This window comes from Salvelinus alpinus, chromosome 4 (genome assembly GCF_045679555.1).
Source record: "Salvelinus alpinus chromosome 4, SLU_Salpinus.1, whole genome shotgun sequence".
NCBI classification, from domain to species: Eukaryota; Metazoa; Chordata; class Actinopteri; order Salmoniformes; family Salmonidae; genus Salvelinus; species Salvelinus alpinus.
This window is the reverse complement of record NC_092089.1, coordinates 33,496,281-33,510,937: the sequence shown is the minus strand read 5'-3', so window position 1 is coordinate 33,510,937 and position 14,657 is coordinate 33,496,281. Positions and strand designations below refer to the sequence as shown.

At 41.8% G+C, this 14,657-nt stretch overlaps 2 protein-coding genes across 5 annotated transcripts; both read right to left on the bottom strand.

The window, feature by feature from the left end:
- Positions 1 to 75: 75 nt before the first annotated feature.
- Positions 76 to 4,280, bottom strand: LOC139573351 (inhibitor of growth protein 4-like). Of its 3 annotated transcripts, XM_071396697.1 has the most exons (9): positions 4,182 to 4,280; positions 3,803 to 3,874; positions 3,143 to 3,309; positions 2,933 to 3,047; positions 2,045 to 2,159; positions 1,790 to 1,934; positions 1,590 to 1,651; positions 690 to 769; positions 76 to 604 (listed from the first exon to the last, which is right to left on the bottom strand). In XM_071396697.1, the coding sequence occupies exons 1-9, from the start codon at positions 4,216 to 4,218 to the stop codon at positions 552 to 554; spliced, it is 846 nt and encodes a 281-aa protein (XP_071252798.1). In that variant the 5' UTR covers positions 4,219 to 4,280; the 3' UTR covers positions 76 to 551. The 3 variants fall into 3 exon arrangements, with proteins under 3 accessions (XP_071252798.1, XP_071252799.1, XP_071252800.1); XM_071396698.1 differs by lacking the exon at positions 690 to 769; XM_071396699.1 differs by lacking the exons at positions 76 to 604; positions 690 to 769 and adding an exon at positions 788 to 1,425.
- A 182-nt stretch (positions 4,281 to 4,462) lies between these two features.
- On the bottom strand, positions 4,463 to 10,861 carry nop2 (NOP2 nucleolar protein homolog (yeast)). 2 transcript variants are annotated; one of them, XM_071396694.1, is made up of 16 exons: positions 10,712 to 10,861; positions 9,851 to 9,978; positions 9,638 to 9,680; positions 9,469 to 9,536; positions 9,073 to 9,302; positions 8,714 to 8,915; positions 8,367 to 8,566; positions 8,140 to 8,229; positions 7,859 to 7,946; positions 7,566 to 7,706; positions 6,487 to 6,626; positions 6,280 to 6,369; positions 6,046 to 6,168; positions 5,772 to 5,869; positions 5,530 to 5,666; positions 4,463 to 5,418 (listed from the first exon to the last, which is right to left on the bottom strand). In XM_071396694.1, the coding sequence occupies exons 2-16, from the start codon at positions 9,954 to 9,956 to the stop codon at positions 4,949 to 4,951; spliced, it is 2,226 nt and encodes a 741-aa protein (XP_071252795.1). In that variant the 5' UTR covers positions 9,957 to 9,978; positions 10,712 to 10,861; the 3' UTR covers positions 4,463 to 4,948. The 2 variants fall into 2 exon arrangements, with proteins under 2 accessions (XP_071252795.1, XP_071252797.1); XM_071396696.1 differs by lacking the exon at positions 10,712 to 10,861 and adding an exon at positions 10,440 to 10,676.
- Positions 10,862 to 14,657: the final 3,796 nt, after the last annotated feature.

The window sequence follows — 14,657 nt, the reverse complement described above, 5'->3', positions numbered from 1 at the left end:
CAGTTCCATCACATTTAAAATGTAAAAAGTAAAATGTAATTCAAGCAACTAACTACAAAACAGATAAAAGTGCTATCAGGCTAAAATGCATTTATTAGAGCGCACACAATATAATCGAAAAATATGTAACAAACTTGAAAGCACAACAGTTCTCGATGGGCCAACACTGCATCCATTACAATATGTCAATCCACTTCACTCCAGTCAATCACATGTAGTCAAACACACACTACAGTATTATGGACACTAACTGTCAAATTTTAGCATTTATTGTTCAGTTACAAAAAAATAGAAACATAGAGATAAAAAAAACACAAAGCAACTCTCATAACTATCAACTCTCATAACCTTTGAAATATATTTAAATACATCTGTAACCACGTATCTCCTTCACACTGCATTAAATCAAGTAAACAAAAAAAGAAAGCACCAATTGTTCTATGCTAGAAGACCGACAAACAATGTAATACTATCCTGGGGACAGAAAATGTCATGTTACTTTCTCTTCACAACTAACGTAGTAATCCTGACTCTACAATTGGTTGGCCCCTCTACCTTAGGGGCTTACTTTCTCTTTCTGTCTTGAGAGCAGCGTGGACAATACCTGCAGAGTTAGAAAAAAGGAAATATTCAGTTGTAAACCTTAAAATCCCATCACTATTTCCGCTTTGTGAAAGATGCATACTCACCGGCCAGTTTATTAGGTACACCACCCTGTTCATAAAAATGGATCGCTCCTACAGACAGTGAGTCACGTGGCCGTGGCTTGCTATATAAAACAGGCAGACAGGCATTCAGTTACTGTTCGATTGAACGTTAAAATTGGCAAAACGAGTGACCTAAGCGATTTTGAGTGTTGTATGATCGTCATTGCTTGGCGCGCGGGTTCCAATGTCTCAGAAACGGCTGCCCTCCTGAGCTTTTCACGCACGATAGTGTCTACGGTTTACCGAGAACAGTGTGACAAACAAAAAGCATCCAGTCAGCAGCAGTCCTGTGAGCAAAAACAGAGCGTTGAGGAAAAGGGCAAGAATCGTACAAGCTGACAGGCGGGCCCGCAAACAGACAAATAACGGCACAGTGCAACAGTGCTGTGCAGAACGGCATCTAGGAATGCACAACTTATCGATCCTTGTCACGAATGGGCTATTACAGCAGACGACCACACTAAGTTCCACTCCTATCAGCTAAAAACAAGAAGAGCTGCTTCAGTGAGCACACGATCACCAACACTGTACGATTGAGGAGTGGAAAAACATCACCTGGTCCAACGAATCCCGGTTCCTGTTGCGTCATGCTGTTGGCAGAGTCAGGATTTAGTATAAGCAGCAGTCCATGGACCCATCCAGCCTGGTGTCAACTGCGTACCGCTGTCCAATCTGCAGCAACTGCGTGATGTCATCGCGTCAGCATGGACAAACATCCCTGCGGAACATTTCTGACTTGTAGAATCCATGCCCCCCAGAGAATTCAGGCTGTTCTGTTGCCAAAGGGGGGGTCTGACCCTGTACTAGGTGTGTGTATCTAATAAACTGGCCATTGAGTGTAGTATGTACGGTTAGTCTGTGTAGGTTGGCTGATTCCCTCACCATTTCCCTCTTGGTTTCGTCGTCAGGCCCACGCAGGCAAAGTGGAACCACTCGATGGAACACTGCAAAAATAATCAACACAGGGGTTTGATGAAGTCTGTACACACTGTAGCTTTCAAGAACCAGAATCAACACAACAATATAGGTCAGGTTAGTGCACACAATGGGGGAACTCAGGGGAGGTTTCTGGGGAAACTCACATCTGTGTTGTCACAGCCAATCATCTCTCCATAGGACACCTGGTGACACAGGCAGTAGGTGGGCTCATTGGGGTCCACTGGCATGTCCAGCACGTCAGAGGGATGCACGTTCCCAAAGTTAGCAGCTGGAGCAGTGAACTCCCCCCTGACAATGAGAGAGACTGGTGGATGAGTACACACACACACACAATTAAGGCCAGTGAAGGAGATTGTCTTCAAGGAAGGAAGTGATAGAGTGCACAATAACAAACGTACGGCTGGAGAAGTTTGACTTTCTTCTGTGCACTCTTCGGACTGCCATCTTCATCGGAGCTCTTCACTTTAGACCGAGTTTTAGCCACCTTCTTCTCTTTCAGCCCCCTGGACTCACCTGAAATATCAAAACATAGCATTAAATATACAGTGAGCTCCAAAAGTATTGGGTAAGTGAATTTTTTTTAAATTATAAAATGACTAAAGTGCAGACGGTCAGCTTTCATTTGAGGGTATTTTCGTCCATATCGGGTGAATCGTTTAGAAATTACAACACTTTTTGTACATAGTCACCCCCATTTTAGGGGACCAAAAGCAGTGGGACGAATTCACTTTTGTGTATTAAAGTAGTAAAACGTTTAGTATTTGGTCCCATATTCCTAGCACGCAATGATTACATCAAGTTTGTGACTGTACAAAGTTGTTGGATGCATTTGCTGTTTGTTTTGGTTGTGTTTCTGATCATTTTGTGCCTCATAGAAATGAATGGTAAATGCATTGTCATTTTGGAGTCACTTTTATTGTAAATAAGAATATCATGTTTCTAAACACTCTACATTAAGGTCGATGCTACCATGATTACGGATAGTTCTGAATGAATTGTGAATAATGATTAGTGAGAAAGGTAGACACACAAATATACCGCCAAGACATGCTAACCTTTCACCATTACAATAACGTCACGATTCATTCAGGACTATCCGTAATCATGGTAGCATCCACGTTAATGTAGAGTGTTTAGAAACATTCTTATTAACAATAAAAGTGACTCCAAAATGACAATACATTTACCATTATTCGTAATGATTTGATATTTTGAAGTGTGCCAAGATGCTACAAGGCAAACATTCAAGAGAAATAGACCTGCACGTACACACTTCAAATACGTACTTTTCTTTCCCTTACTGGAGGTGGAATCATAGTCTGTGCTCTCTATCTGCTTCTCCTTCAGGTCGGCCTCAAAGCGTGCCAGGTCTGTGTCCAGTCTCCGGATGTGCTTGTCCACCTAGGGAACAACCACTGCACTTTAGGATTCATTTGACTGACCCACACAGGCTCCAACACAAAGGAAGCACAGAGCTCCAAAGTACTACTACTGACCATCTCATAAGTCTGCATAGCCAGTTGCACTTTGTCATCCCCAAACTCCTTGCTTTTGCTGTACGATTGTTGGATCTGCCTCAGAATAGTAAGCTTCTGTTCAGACGAGAGGGTCCTGGCATTGGATGTGTAATCCTTTGCCAGGGAGTCTATCTGCCCCTTTAGATCTGAGAGAAAAACAGATGGGTTGGGTGAGAAGTTTGGATAAGCAATTTTATTGATGCCACTGTTCTGAGAATATCAGCCTTATGTGATGTGTGTTACTATGTCACTTGCTTCCACATAACATGCATTTTTTTAATGAAGTATGTGTATCTAGGGCTTTTACAGGTATGAATGGATCTAAGAAATCCCAACAAAGTACTGCTATGTAAAGACGCCTCACAGAATTGTTGTGCAGTTTTTGGTCTATATGACCTGACGATGTTGGAAGATTAGCAGATCATTGAATGGTAAATTGTTGAGGACCGTGGACATGAATGTTCTTTATTCCTGGTAATTATGGAGGCTAGACAGATTTCATTTGCATACATTCATCATGGGCAATTCAAATGCACAACTTGTGGGTGGGATGACTGCTACTTTATTATGCATTGTAAACATGGTTCACACATACTCTGCAGAGTAGTGAATTGGTCGGTAACAGTTGTTATTTCTCACCCTCTGTACGTTGATCCAAGTCCCTCATCAAATTGAAGTTCCTCTGCAGTTCAAATGGCAGGTTCTCTATGCCTGTGATGAGAAATGAACAATCATTAACTTTTTTGACTGATTAATATTCATTAATAATACAAACTATTGGTATAACAAATGTATCTTCAATTTGTGATGATACTCTAGCTAGGCTGCTGCCTAGCATGCGAAACGACCGTTGGTGTTGCTTAGCTAGGTAGCTAGCGGCCTAATTCTCCAAATAAAGCATTCCTTCTTGCAATGCATTGACTAAACATGCAGAGAAATTCAAATTGACAGCTAAACTATCGAAAACATTAGGAGATTTTTATCTTTAAATCTTTTAAATAATAGAAAATTAACTCACTGTCCAAATAGTGTTCCAAATACATTCCCGCCGCCATCTTGGAAAATGTAAACAACACAACTTCCGGCGAAGACGAGTTCTTTGGTTTGATCCGAAATCAAATCTAAGTACCGGTATTTTAATATCAATCGATAATGCATAAGGATATTGTATTTGCACTGTGTCAGAGACTGCATGTAATTGATTAAACGTACTGTTAATGAAAACGATCTAATAACATATTTTATGTCATACACAGCCAACAATACTGCAGCAATATACAAATAAACACAAGATGGGTGTATATGGCAAACAATCTGAGACATTTTATTGTCTCAAGGATTAGTCTTTACAATACATATCAATTTGATCAAAAGACACAAAATGTAATTAAACCAAACAGATAACATTGCAAGGAAGGAATAAAATGTGAAATGTTAAAATGTTTAACAAGAATTGAAGTTAGAACTTCGCCCTCAACCACAGATCTAGGATCAGATTACCATATTCCTAACCTAGAACCAATCATCCACGAGGGCCATGAAAAATATCTGATCTAGTATCTGTGTGGTTAGGGACAACATCTACCTACTCCAAAGGGGGCAGGGGCTCAGGGCCCTCAAATGGAGGGCCTGCTGCAGTGATTTTCAGTCCGGAGGGAGGCAATATTTATCCTAACATGCTCAGCTCTTGTGAAAATTACTTATCTGTTATGACAATTAGACCTCTCTGACTAGTGACAACTGCAAAATAATTAGTCTTCATTTTCATAAACATCTTATACATGTTCATTGTCCAACCTCTTCTTTTTTTAGCAGCTTCTTCAACTTATTGAATTTGTTCTTCCCCATTCTCTTCTTGCTCTGCATGGGGGATTTCCTTGGTTTATCGCGTTTTTTCTCAAACCTGCTCCCTTCCTTTGATTCTTTGGTCGTCTCCCCTTCTGTTTTGACTGTGTTGGACTTCTTGAGCTCTCCGTCCACTTTCACAGTCCTACCATCCATCTTAGCGATCTTTGCCTTTTTCGGCCCGGTTGGTTTCTCACTCTTTTTCAAGGTGCTTGGGTTTGTTGTTTTCTTGCCGATGCTTTTGGCTAGCTTCCCGTTGGCTGTGGCCTTCTGTGACACAGCTGGCTTGCCAGGGACTGGCTTCTGCTTCTTGGACTTGTTCTTAGACCCTGCTTTAGGTGGCCCGTCCTCATCAGAGGAATCAGCTGTAACCTCTACTGCCTCAGATGGCTCGGTTTCCTCTTCTCCGTCTGGAATAGTGACAATAACAGGGTGTTAGTTTTATATAAACACAAGTGGTGTTACCATGACACTGGACAAAGCATTGTGGTTTAGTAGATCCAAGATGACATCTACTTTACCTTTGTCAACTGCTGTGGTTGGGACCGTGTTGGAGAACTTTTTCAGCTTGGCCACAAAGAAACCGTCCATGTTGTGGGAATGAGGATAGAACCGGCGTGAGAGTTTCAGAGAGGGATGGAATCGTCTCTCTTTGAATCTAAATGGAGGAAATATATTTATTCATATTGCACGAGGAAATGGTTAGGGGGTAAGGGTAAATATCTGGATGAATGTGAATAATGTGTTCTTATAACCCCTTTACCTGGTGAAACCTTCTTTGCCAAAGTCCAGTCCAGTCTGGACGAGTTTGACGTTTCTTTTCTTGAGAGCATAGTCCACTACCCACTCGTTCTCCTCCACCTGGTGATAAAGTCAATGAGGTAACTATTCTACTCCAAATTAATTTAACCATCACAGACATTTTGTACATGCACCAAAAAAAAGGCTACAATACAAGAAATCATTGCAATTCACTTTAAGTAAAGCCTCAACTTAGATAGTGTTTATTTGTCATCAGTGTGACACTGTGTACCCACCATGATAGAGCATGTGCAGTACACCACATAGCCTCCAGAGGGAGACTCAGCATTGACCGAGTCGATGGCCGCCAGGATGAGCTCCTTCTGCAGGTGGGCCAACCGCTGGATGTCAGACTCGTCCTGAGAGACAGGACGTAGGATTAGGAAGACATGAACAGGAAGTTGTAATTAAAGGCCAGTGTCTACTGTAAATCTAAAGGCCTGTGTAGTGTATAATAGTTTTTTTCTCACTTTACTGGTCTTCACAGCAGGGTCTTTTGAGATTACTCCTGTGCCTGAGCAGGGAGCATCAAGCAGCACTCTGTCAAACCCACCCATTACCTGCAAATATAGTAACCAACAGGTTAACATACCATCAATGGGTGTAACATACATACTTATATTGTGTCATACAGTACATGTATAAACTGCATGTAGAGCAAGAACCTCTCTCATTACCTTAGGGAACTGCCTCCCGTCGTAGTTACAGATCATTGAGTTGGTGACTCCTAGACGGTGGATGTTGCCCACCACACTCTTCAGTCTGTCAGCACTGGCATCATTGGCCACAATCACTCCTGTGTTCCTCATCAACTGGGCTGTGGGACACACACATATACACAATAAATAAGTAATCAAATAAAAAGACAAGTCTTGCCTGTCAAGCCCCCAGATCAGGGGTTCTTCATCTTTTCAGGATGGGGCCAAATAAGAAATTCAGTGTTTTCCTGGAACCGAAGCGCATGAAAACATGCCCCCTTTTGAGGGCCCTAAGCGAGATATGGTTGGGGGGCTCCCCCACCTTGCAGGCAAAACATTTTAGTTTTAAAGTTAATGTCCTGCAATTCTACACACTTTGCCATGACTTACGCCATTTTAATATGATATCTGAGTAAGAGTGACTAACAAAATCAATGGGGGGCCCCTTGGAGGTCAGGGCCCTTGATGTGCCTATTCTGGTCTTGGTACGTGCGCTCTCAGATGCAGTGCGGGTAGGCTAGTCTACATGGGTTTTTTTATGGATGAAAGCGAGAATATTAGTATTTGTCAAACAGCAGTCATGCATCGATCATCATGTCACCAGAATAAGACCCTGGATATTTATTGGAGAGGAGCATCAAGCTCATCACCGTGCACTTTCACCACTTTTTTCACCTGTAGACTAATAAATTGCATGGTTTCCCGAGTCACGTTTCCGCCGCCATTTCTCACATAATTAATTTTACAGACACAAAAAGATCCCACCATGTCGACCGAACAAATTATGTCGGCATTAACAGTAATATATTTATATAATTTTATACATTATGACTTTACTCGCATAAAAACTGTGGATGGAAACATGGTTATTGACTGACATAGCAAGAGAAAAACAGCTGCTGCACAACCAAATGTCAAAATGATGTTTTCTTCTATTCTAACTCCCATGTCGCAACACAAGAAAGGCTGCCCTTGATTATTAGGCTAATCGTAGAGACCAACAGCAGTGAACAGTATTGTGATCATTGTCATTCAACTCTCATTTTTAACATCCTCACCCATATAGGTGGTCTTTCCCCCAGGAGCTGAGCTCATGTCGAGCACAGTCTCCCCCTCCTGGGGAGAGAGAGCCATGACAGGCAGGAAGCTGGAGGCTCCCTGCAGCATGTAGTGACCAGCCAGGTACTCTGGGGTTGCACCTGGGAACGGGAAAACACAACTAGGGTATACACTCATCAATTCATGCATACTTACTCATAACACACAGAAAGCAGGATAACAGTAGTAAATAGAGAATTAACATTCTAATCTTTCATACAAATATAAAAGGTTGGAGTGTGCTGGTACTGACCTATGGGTACCGAGGAGTCAAAAATGACCAGGCCCACTTTAGACCACTTCCCCAGAGGATCCAGATTCACCCCTCTGTTAATCAGGGCCTGGGACAAACAACATACATGTCACTCAGTCAGTCTGGCAGAGGAACAGGTATTACTAATATCATCTGATTATCCTTTGGTCAATTCCAAATTGACCCTTAGTCTTAATCCTTTCAGAGAAACACAAATGCCTAGGGGGTAGGGGTGGATTTGGGGCACCTTTATTTGATCCAAGTTGAAAGAGATTTGTTACCTGAGCCAAGTCCCTCCTCCTTGTCTTCAGTGTATTGGTCCGAATGGTGACAGGTCGCTGAATTTCATTGGCCTCCAGGAAATCAATCAGCTACAAAGCACATAAAAAGAGGGAAGTCTTAAGTTCAGCATGATGACAAAACCGTTACAACAAAACGTAACCTTCCATAGATTCCTGTTCATTTTGTGTTTCTATGACATTTGGGAGAACAAAGCAATGACACATACCTCTGACACTGGGAAGATATCCAGCAGTTTGTCAATGAGGAAATTGTTGTAGCTGTAGTAAGTGGAAAGATCCTTTTTGAGGAGAGAGAGGTACTCTGTTCTCTCTTTCCCCTCCTCTCTCTTGGTTGCAAAGTGAGAGAGAACATCCACGTTGTCCTTTATTCTCTGGTGGATGGTCTGCAGGTCTACAAGCAAAACGCCTGCAATCACAGGAGAGAAAGAAACTCACTACAGATGGAGTCCACAGGCATTGATAAAGAACATGTAGCAATGTGTAAACTGGCATAACAAAAAGCATATCTGTCAAATCTTTTTTTTTTAAGTATAAATCTAAGCTCTAAACTCACCCTCTTTTGCTATCTCCTCTGCTCCAGGTAGTATGAATTTGTCCATCTCATCTAAATTAGCCTGTACCGTGCCATCTTCATCCATGTCTTCATCTCCACTCTTCCCCTTATCATCATTATCATCATCATCATCATCACTCTCCTGGCCCATGGCTTCCTGCAGCTTCTTCTGCTTCCTGGCAGCTCGCTCGATGGGGAGCAGCTGAATGAGGGATGAAGAGAGGAGTAAGGAACAGATGATTCAACAGACAAAGATTCAGCACCTTGCTAAAGAACAGTAAGAACTTTAAAGGACGAACATTGTTTTGCTATTTAGAACATGTCCTGGATGCATAAATTCAGTGAATAATTTCACATACCTCCTCTCCTTCACTGCTGTCCTCCAATGCACCGTAGTCATCAACCAGGTCATCATCATCACCATCTCCCTCAATTAGCAGTTTTTTCCCTTTACTGTTCTCCGCTCCCTCTTGCCCCTCGTCCTCTTCCTGCTCCCATTGGCTGTCACTGTCTTCCTCGTTATCTGATTGGCCGACCTCACGCTTCCTCTTTGCTGGCTTCAGCCATTCACTATTTTCATCTGTGAATCCTTGAGAACAGGGGAAACAAACCAATTAAATCCCCATAGACATTCATGACTATTGTATTGAGAACACAGTGAATGGATGTGCCAAATCATGCTGTCTGTCTGACTCTGGATCCACATGGACTAGGGTGACTTACCCCCCAATGCTAACGAATTAACAGTAACTTACCTTTTTTTGGCTCCTCCTTCTCAATGGTTTCCTTGGGCTTTTTGGTCACTTGAGCTCGCTTCCCAGCTCTACAAAACATCATCTTCATCTTCAGCAAAAGTGTGTGACACTACATTAGTGATTTAAAAAAGGGATTGACAACATAACATCCAAAAGATTACAAACAGACCTTTTCCTGGACCTGCTTGACAGTCGTTTTGGTGCAGTATCCTCTGCAAATGACAAGCATAGTTATTTAGTGAGCATCAACCTATAAAGCTTCATGTCTCATTCCCAGTCATGCATCTTTGCTTTAGTGCCACTGTACTCCCAGCAAGTGAAGTTATACTGAGAATGTCTTCAGCTCTTTAGAAGCTGTATGTTATAATAGCATCCCTCTCACCATCCGTTAAGAACTTGGCCAGCTCAGTCTCTGCTCCTTTCTGCTTCCTGGACTTCCGCCCCGGCCCCTTCTTCACATAAGTGGTGGGATCCAACTTCCTGCCCATGACTGACACCTACACAGGTAGTCTGGAGAGAAGACATAGCTCATGATCATGTTGGATTTACACACTAAGGCATAGGATCAGAATGTGATGAAGGTAGTCACTAACTATGCACTGATGGCAGCTCTGAAAGATGGTAGCTAACTATATTCTCAGTAACATGTTGCTCAGAATCTGTTCCAAGAATGTTGCAAATAACACAATTATAATTAACGACAAATCAGATAAACTTGAAGTGTTTATTGAAAATGTTCCTGAGAACATATCACCTCTTAACTCTGACCAGAGAAATAAAAAGTAATGTGAAATTGAAAAAAAGTTGACGTCTCTAACACCACGGTGTTATATGTAACGTCAGTTATTATAATACGTGGAACGTCCTTTTCATATGCCAAGTCGGCATTATTGTCATAAGAATGTTACGTAGTTATCTAGCTATTTAGTTGACAACTGCTAATCGTTAGTACACATTTCCAAGTATGTTACCGTTATCCATCAATGGTATCCCCCTAATATTCAAGCATGACGATTTGTTGGTAATTAGCTAACGTTAGGTAACGACACATTGACTTCAGTTAAAAACAGACGAGTTGCATTCTAGAGACAAACCAACGTTCATCTCATGAGGTTGCTATGAGCCGTAAAGAATGTTAGTTAGCTGGAATTTGGTATCTCATACGCAGTGCAAATCCGTCACCATGACTTGTTCATTCACTTGTGTATGGCACAAACAATTACGACAACTCTCCAAAACGTACCTTTGCAATAGTTAAAGTATAATGTATTTATTCGATCCTTGATTCCAGTTTACAGATTAAATTTACGCACGTGGTTTTTTTTTTTCGAGCGAAGGTTGATTCCCGGAAGAAACAAACATGCGTTTCCGGCGCATGTGATATACGAAGGCAAAACGCTAATCTTTACACACGGAGCACAGAATTTTCAAACTCTGGAAGTAGGTTGGACATATTCTGTCTCTTTTACATCCAAACTGAAAATAAACTTTACTCGTTTCTATGTGAAAAATGTTCAGTTGGATGCATTGTCCCAATAATGTTAATGTGTTATTTCCCTGGGGCATTGACGATCATTGAGAATAATCAACCTTTTTCGATTATATACTGAACAAAAATAGAAACGCAACATGTAAAGCGTTGGTCTCATTTTTCATGAGCTGATGAAAAACAGATAGGAAAAGGCCGCACACTGCTGCGCATGCTCCCATGTGATATTTATTTATAACAACGTTTCGACCCTTAAATCTTCATCAGGTATCCATATCCCAGGTGGGGTGGAAGGTCCTATATATAGGGCTAGTACTCAGTGACATCACTTCCTTAAACAGGAGGTAAAATGTATAACATAGGTTCACAATATTAACATTCAATGTATCAAAATATATGATCATACACAAGGAATGTGATCAATATTTGCAGTAATATACATACACATACAATATTCAATTAGGATTTAAAAATAATAATTTGGACATTTTGAAACTGAAATAAAAGATCACAGAAATGTTCCAAAAAAGTATTTATCTCAAATTGTGCATACATTGATTTATATCCCTGTCAGTGAGCCTTTCTACTTTGCCAAGATAATCCATCCACCTCACAGGTGTGGCATATCAAGAAGCTGATTAAATAGCATGAGCATTACACAGGTGCATCTTATGCTGGGGACAATAAATGTGCAGTTTTGTCACATAACACAATGCCACAGATGACTCAAGTTGAGGTAGCATGCAATTAGCATGCTGACTGCAGGAATGTCAACCAGAGCTGTTGCGAGAGGTTTTAATGTTAATTTCTCTACCATAAGCCGGCTCCATAGTGGTTTTAGAGAATCAGTATGTCCAACCGGCCTCACAACCACAGACCACGTGAAACTACGCCAACCCAGGACCTTCACATCTGGCTTCTTCACCTGCGGAATGGTCTGCGACCAGCCACCCGGACAGCTGATCAAAGTGTGTTTGCACAACCAAAGAATTTCTGCACAAACTGTCAGAAAGGGAAGCTCATCTGCGTAATCGTAGTCCTGCAGTTCAGCATCATAACCAACTTCAGTGGGCGAATACTCACCTTCGATGGCCACTGGCTTGCTAGAGAAGTGTGCTCTTCATGGATGAATCCCGGTTTCAACTGTACCTGGCAGATGGCAGACAGAGTGTGTGGCGTCGTGTGGGCGAGCGGTTTACTGATGTCAACGTTGCGAACAGTGCCCCTTTGTGGTGGGGTTATGGTGTTGGCAGGCATAAGCTACAGACAGTGAAAACAATTGCATTTAATCAATGGCAATTTGAATGCACAGAGGTACCGTGACGAGATCCTGAGGCTCAATGTCGTGCCATTCATCCAAAGTCGTCACATCAAGATGAAAATGTTCCTGTTCTTCCTTGGTCTGCCTGCATACTCACCAAACATGTCACCCATTGAGCATGTTTGGGATGCTCTGGATCAACGTGTACAACATGTTCCAGTTCCCACCAATATCCAGAAATTTTGCACAGCCATCGAAGAGGAGTGGGACAACATTCCACAGACCACAATCAACCGCCTGATCAACTCTATGCAAAGGATTCAGATCCAGGATTCAGATTCAGATCCAGATCCAGGCTCCTACTTTTTTATTAGGTATCTGTGACCAACCGATGCATATATGTATTCCCAGTTATGTGAAATTGACTTATTTCCTTATATGAACTGTAACTAAAAATCTTTTAAATTGTTGCACGTTGCGTTTATTATTTTGTTCCGTGTTCAAGGGAACGAAAATAATGTAGAAAAACGAATGTCTCTCAAAATATAACATTTAAATGATTTCTCAAAGTGTGAATTACCTGGTACAAAGAACAGCAAATACCAACCAAGCACCACACAACCACAAATTTATTCCGGAGACGTTTCGTTCTCCTTCATTGACACTCACAGACGGTAGTTTTATTATAGGCAAACAAGCGCCACCAACCGGTACACGCACACACCTAAGCTTTGCTGGCAGTAAGTAGCAGGCTCAAACCAACAGTGTACAGTTGTGGCCAAAAGTTTTGAGAATGACACAAATATTAATTTCCACAAAGTTTGCTGCTTCAGTGTCTTTAGATATTTTTGTCAGATGTTACTACGGAATACTGAAGTATAATTACATGCATTTCATAAGTGTCAAGGGCTTTTATTGACAATTACATGAAGTTGATGCAAAGAGTCAATATTTGCAGTGTTGACCCTTCTTTTTCAAGAGCTCTGCAATCCGCCCTGGCATGCTGTCAATTAACTTCTGGGCCACATCCTGACTGATGGCAGCCCATTCTTGCATAATCAATGCTTGGAGTTTGTCAGAATTTTTGGGTTTTTGTTTGTCCACCCGCCTCTTGAGGATTGACCACAAGTTCTCAATGGGATTAAGGTCTGACACAGGACTGATGGGAGCGCTCACCTTGTCTTCTCCGGACAAGCTTTTTTCCAGATGCCCCAAACAATCGGAAAGAGGATTCATCAGAGAAAATGACTTTACCCCAGTCCTCAGCAGTCAAATCCCTGTACCTTTTGCAGAATATCAGTCTGTCCCTGATGTTTTTCCTGGAGAGAAGTGGCTTCTTTGCTGCCCTTCTTGACACCAGGCCATCCTCCAAAAGTCTTTGCCTCACTGTGCGTGCAGATGCACTCACACCTGCCTGCTGCCATTCCTGAGCAAGCTCTGTACTGGTGATGTCCCGATCCCGCAGCTGAATCAACTTTAGGAGACGGTCTGGCGCTTGCTGGACTTTCTTGGGCGCCCTGAAGCCTTCTTCACAACAATTGAACCGCTCTCCTTGAAGTTCTTGATGATCCGATAAATTGTTGATTTAGGTGCAATCTTACTGGCAGCAATATCCTTGCCTGTGAAGCCCTTTTTGTGCAAAGCAATGATGACGGCACGTGTTTCCTTGCAGGTAACCATGGTTGACAGAGGAAGAACAATGATTCCGAACACCACCCTCCTTTTGAAGCTTCCAGTCTGTTATTCGAACTCAATCAGCACGACAGAGTGATCTCCAGCCTTGTCCTCGTCAACACTCACACCTGTGTTAACGAGAGAATCACTGACATGATGTCAGCTGGTCCTTTTGTGGCAGGGCTGAAATGCAGTGGAAATGTTTTTGGGGGATTCAGTTAATTTGCATGGCAAATGATGCAATTCATCTGATCACTCTTCATAACAGTCTGGAGTATATGCAAATTGCCATCATACAAACTGAGGCAGCAGAATTTGTGAAAATGTATATTTGTGTCATTCTCAAAACTTTTCGCCACGACTGTATGTAGGTTGCAGGCTTGTTAGTTTTCTTGCTTCTGGTGACCTGTCCCGCGTTCAAGTTAATTATCGAACGACCGTTTTAAAAAATATGTTTTTGTTTCGAACGACCGTTTGAAAACTGAAATTGTTGTTTTTTGTAAATTGAAATTGATAAAACGTTGTCATTTCGATCGCTAACGTATCCCACTTTCCCAACTCACTGTTTAACCAAATATAGTAACGTTAACTAGCTATCTTTACTTTGTTATTTGCTCGAGCACAACTTGTAATCAAAGATATGCATAGAAACGACCGCAAAAAGAAAGATGTCAAACGAGAGAGAAAAGGGAAAGTTAACATAGAATCAAAGGGAACAGTTACAGTAATCAACAGAGGACAAGAGAAAGTTAAACGTAAACCACC

Excerpts from the sequence above, each read along its gene's own strand:
- LOC139573351 (XM_071396697.1), bottom strand. The coding sequence starts at position 4,218 with ATGGCGGCGGGAATGTATTTGGAACACTATTTGGACA. Across the intron at positions 3,048-3,142 it reads CTATGCAGACTTATGAGATG|GTGGACAAGCACATCCGGAG; the intron begins GTCAGTAGTAGT and ends GTTGTTCCCTAG. Across the intron at positions 605-689 it reads TGTACCTAATAAACTGGCCG|GTATTGTCCACGCTGCTCTC; the intron begins GTGAGTATGCAT and ends CTAACTCTGCAG.
- nop2 (XM_071396694.1), bottom strand. The coding sequence starts at position 9,956 with ATGGGCAGGAAGTTGGATCCCACCACTTATGTGAAGAAGGGGCCGGGG. Across the intron at positions 9,303-9,468 it reads GAAGGAGGAGCCAAAAAAAG|GATTCACAGATGAAAATAGT; the intron begins GTAAGTTACTGT and ends CCTGTTCTCAAG. Across the intron at positions 8,230-8,366 it reads ATATCTTCCCAGTGTCAGAG|CTGATTGATTTCCTGGAGGC; the intron begins GTATGTGTCATT and ends TGTGCTTTGTAG.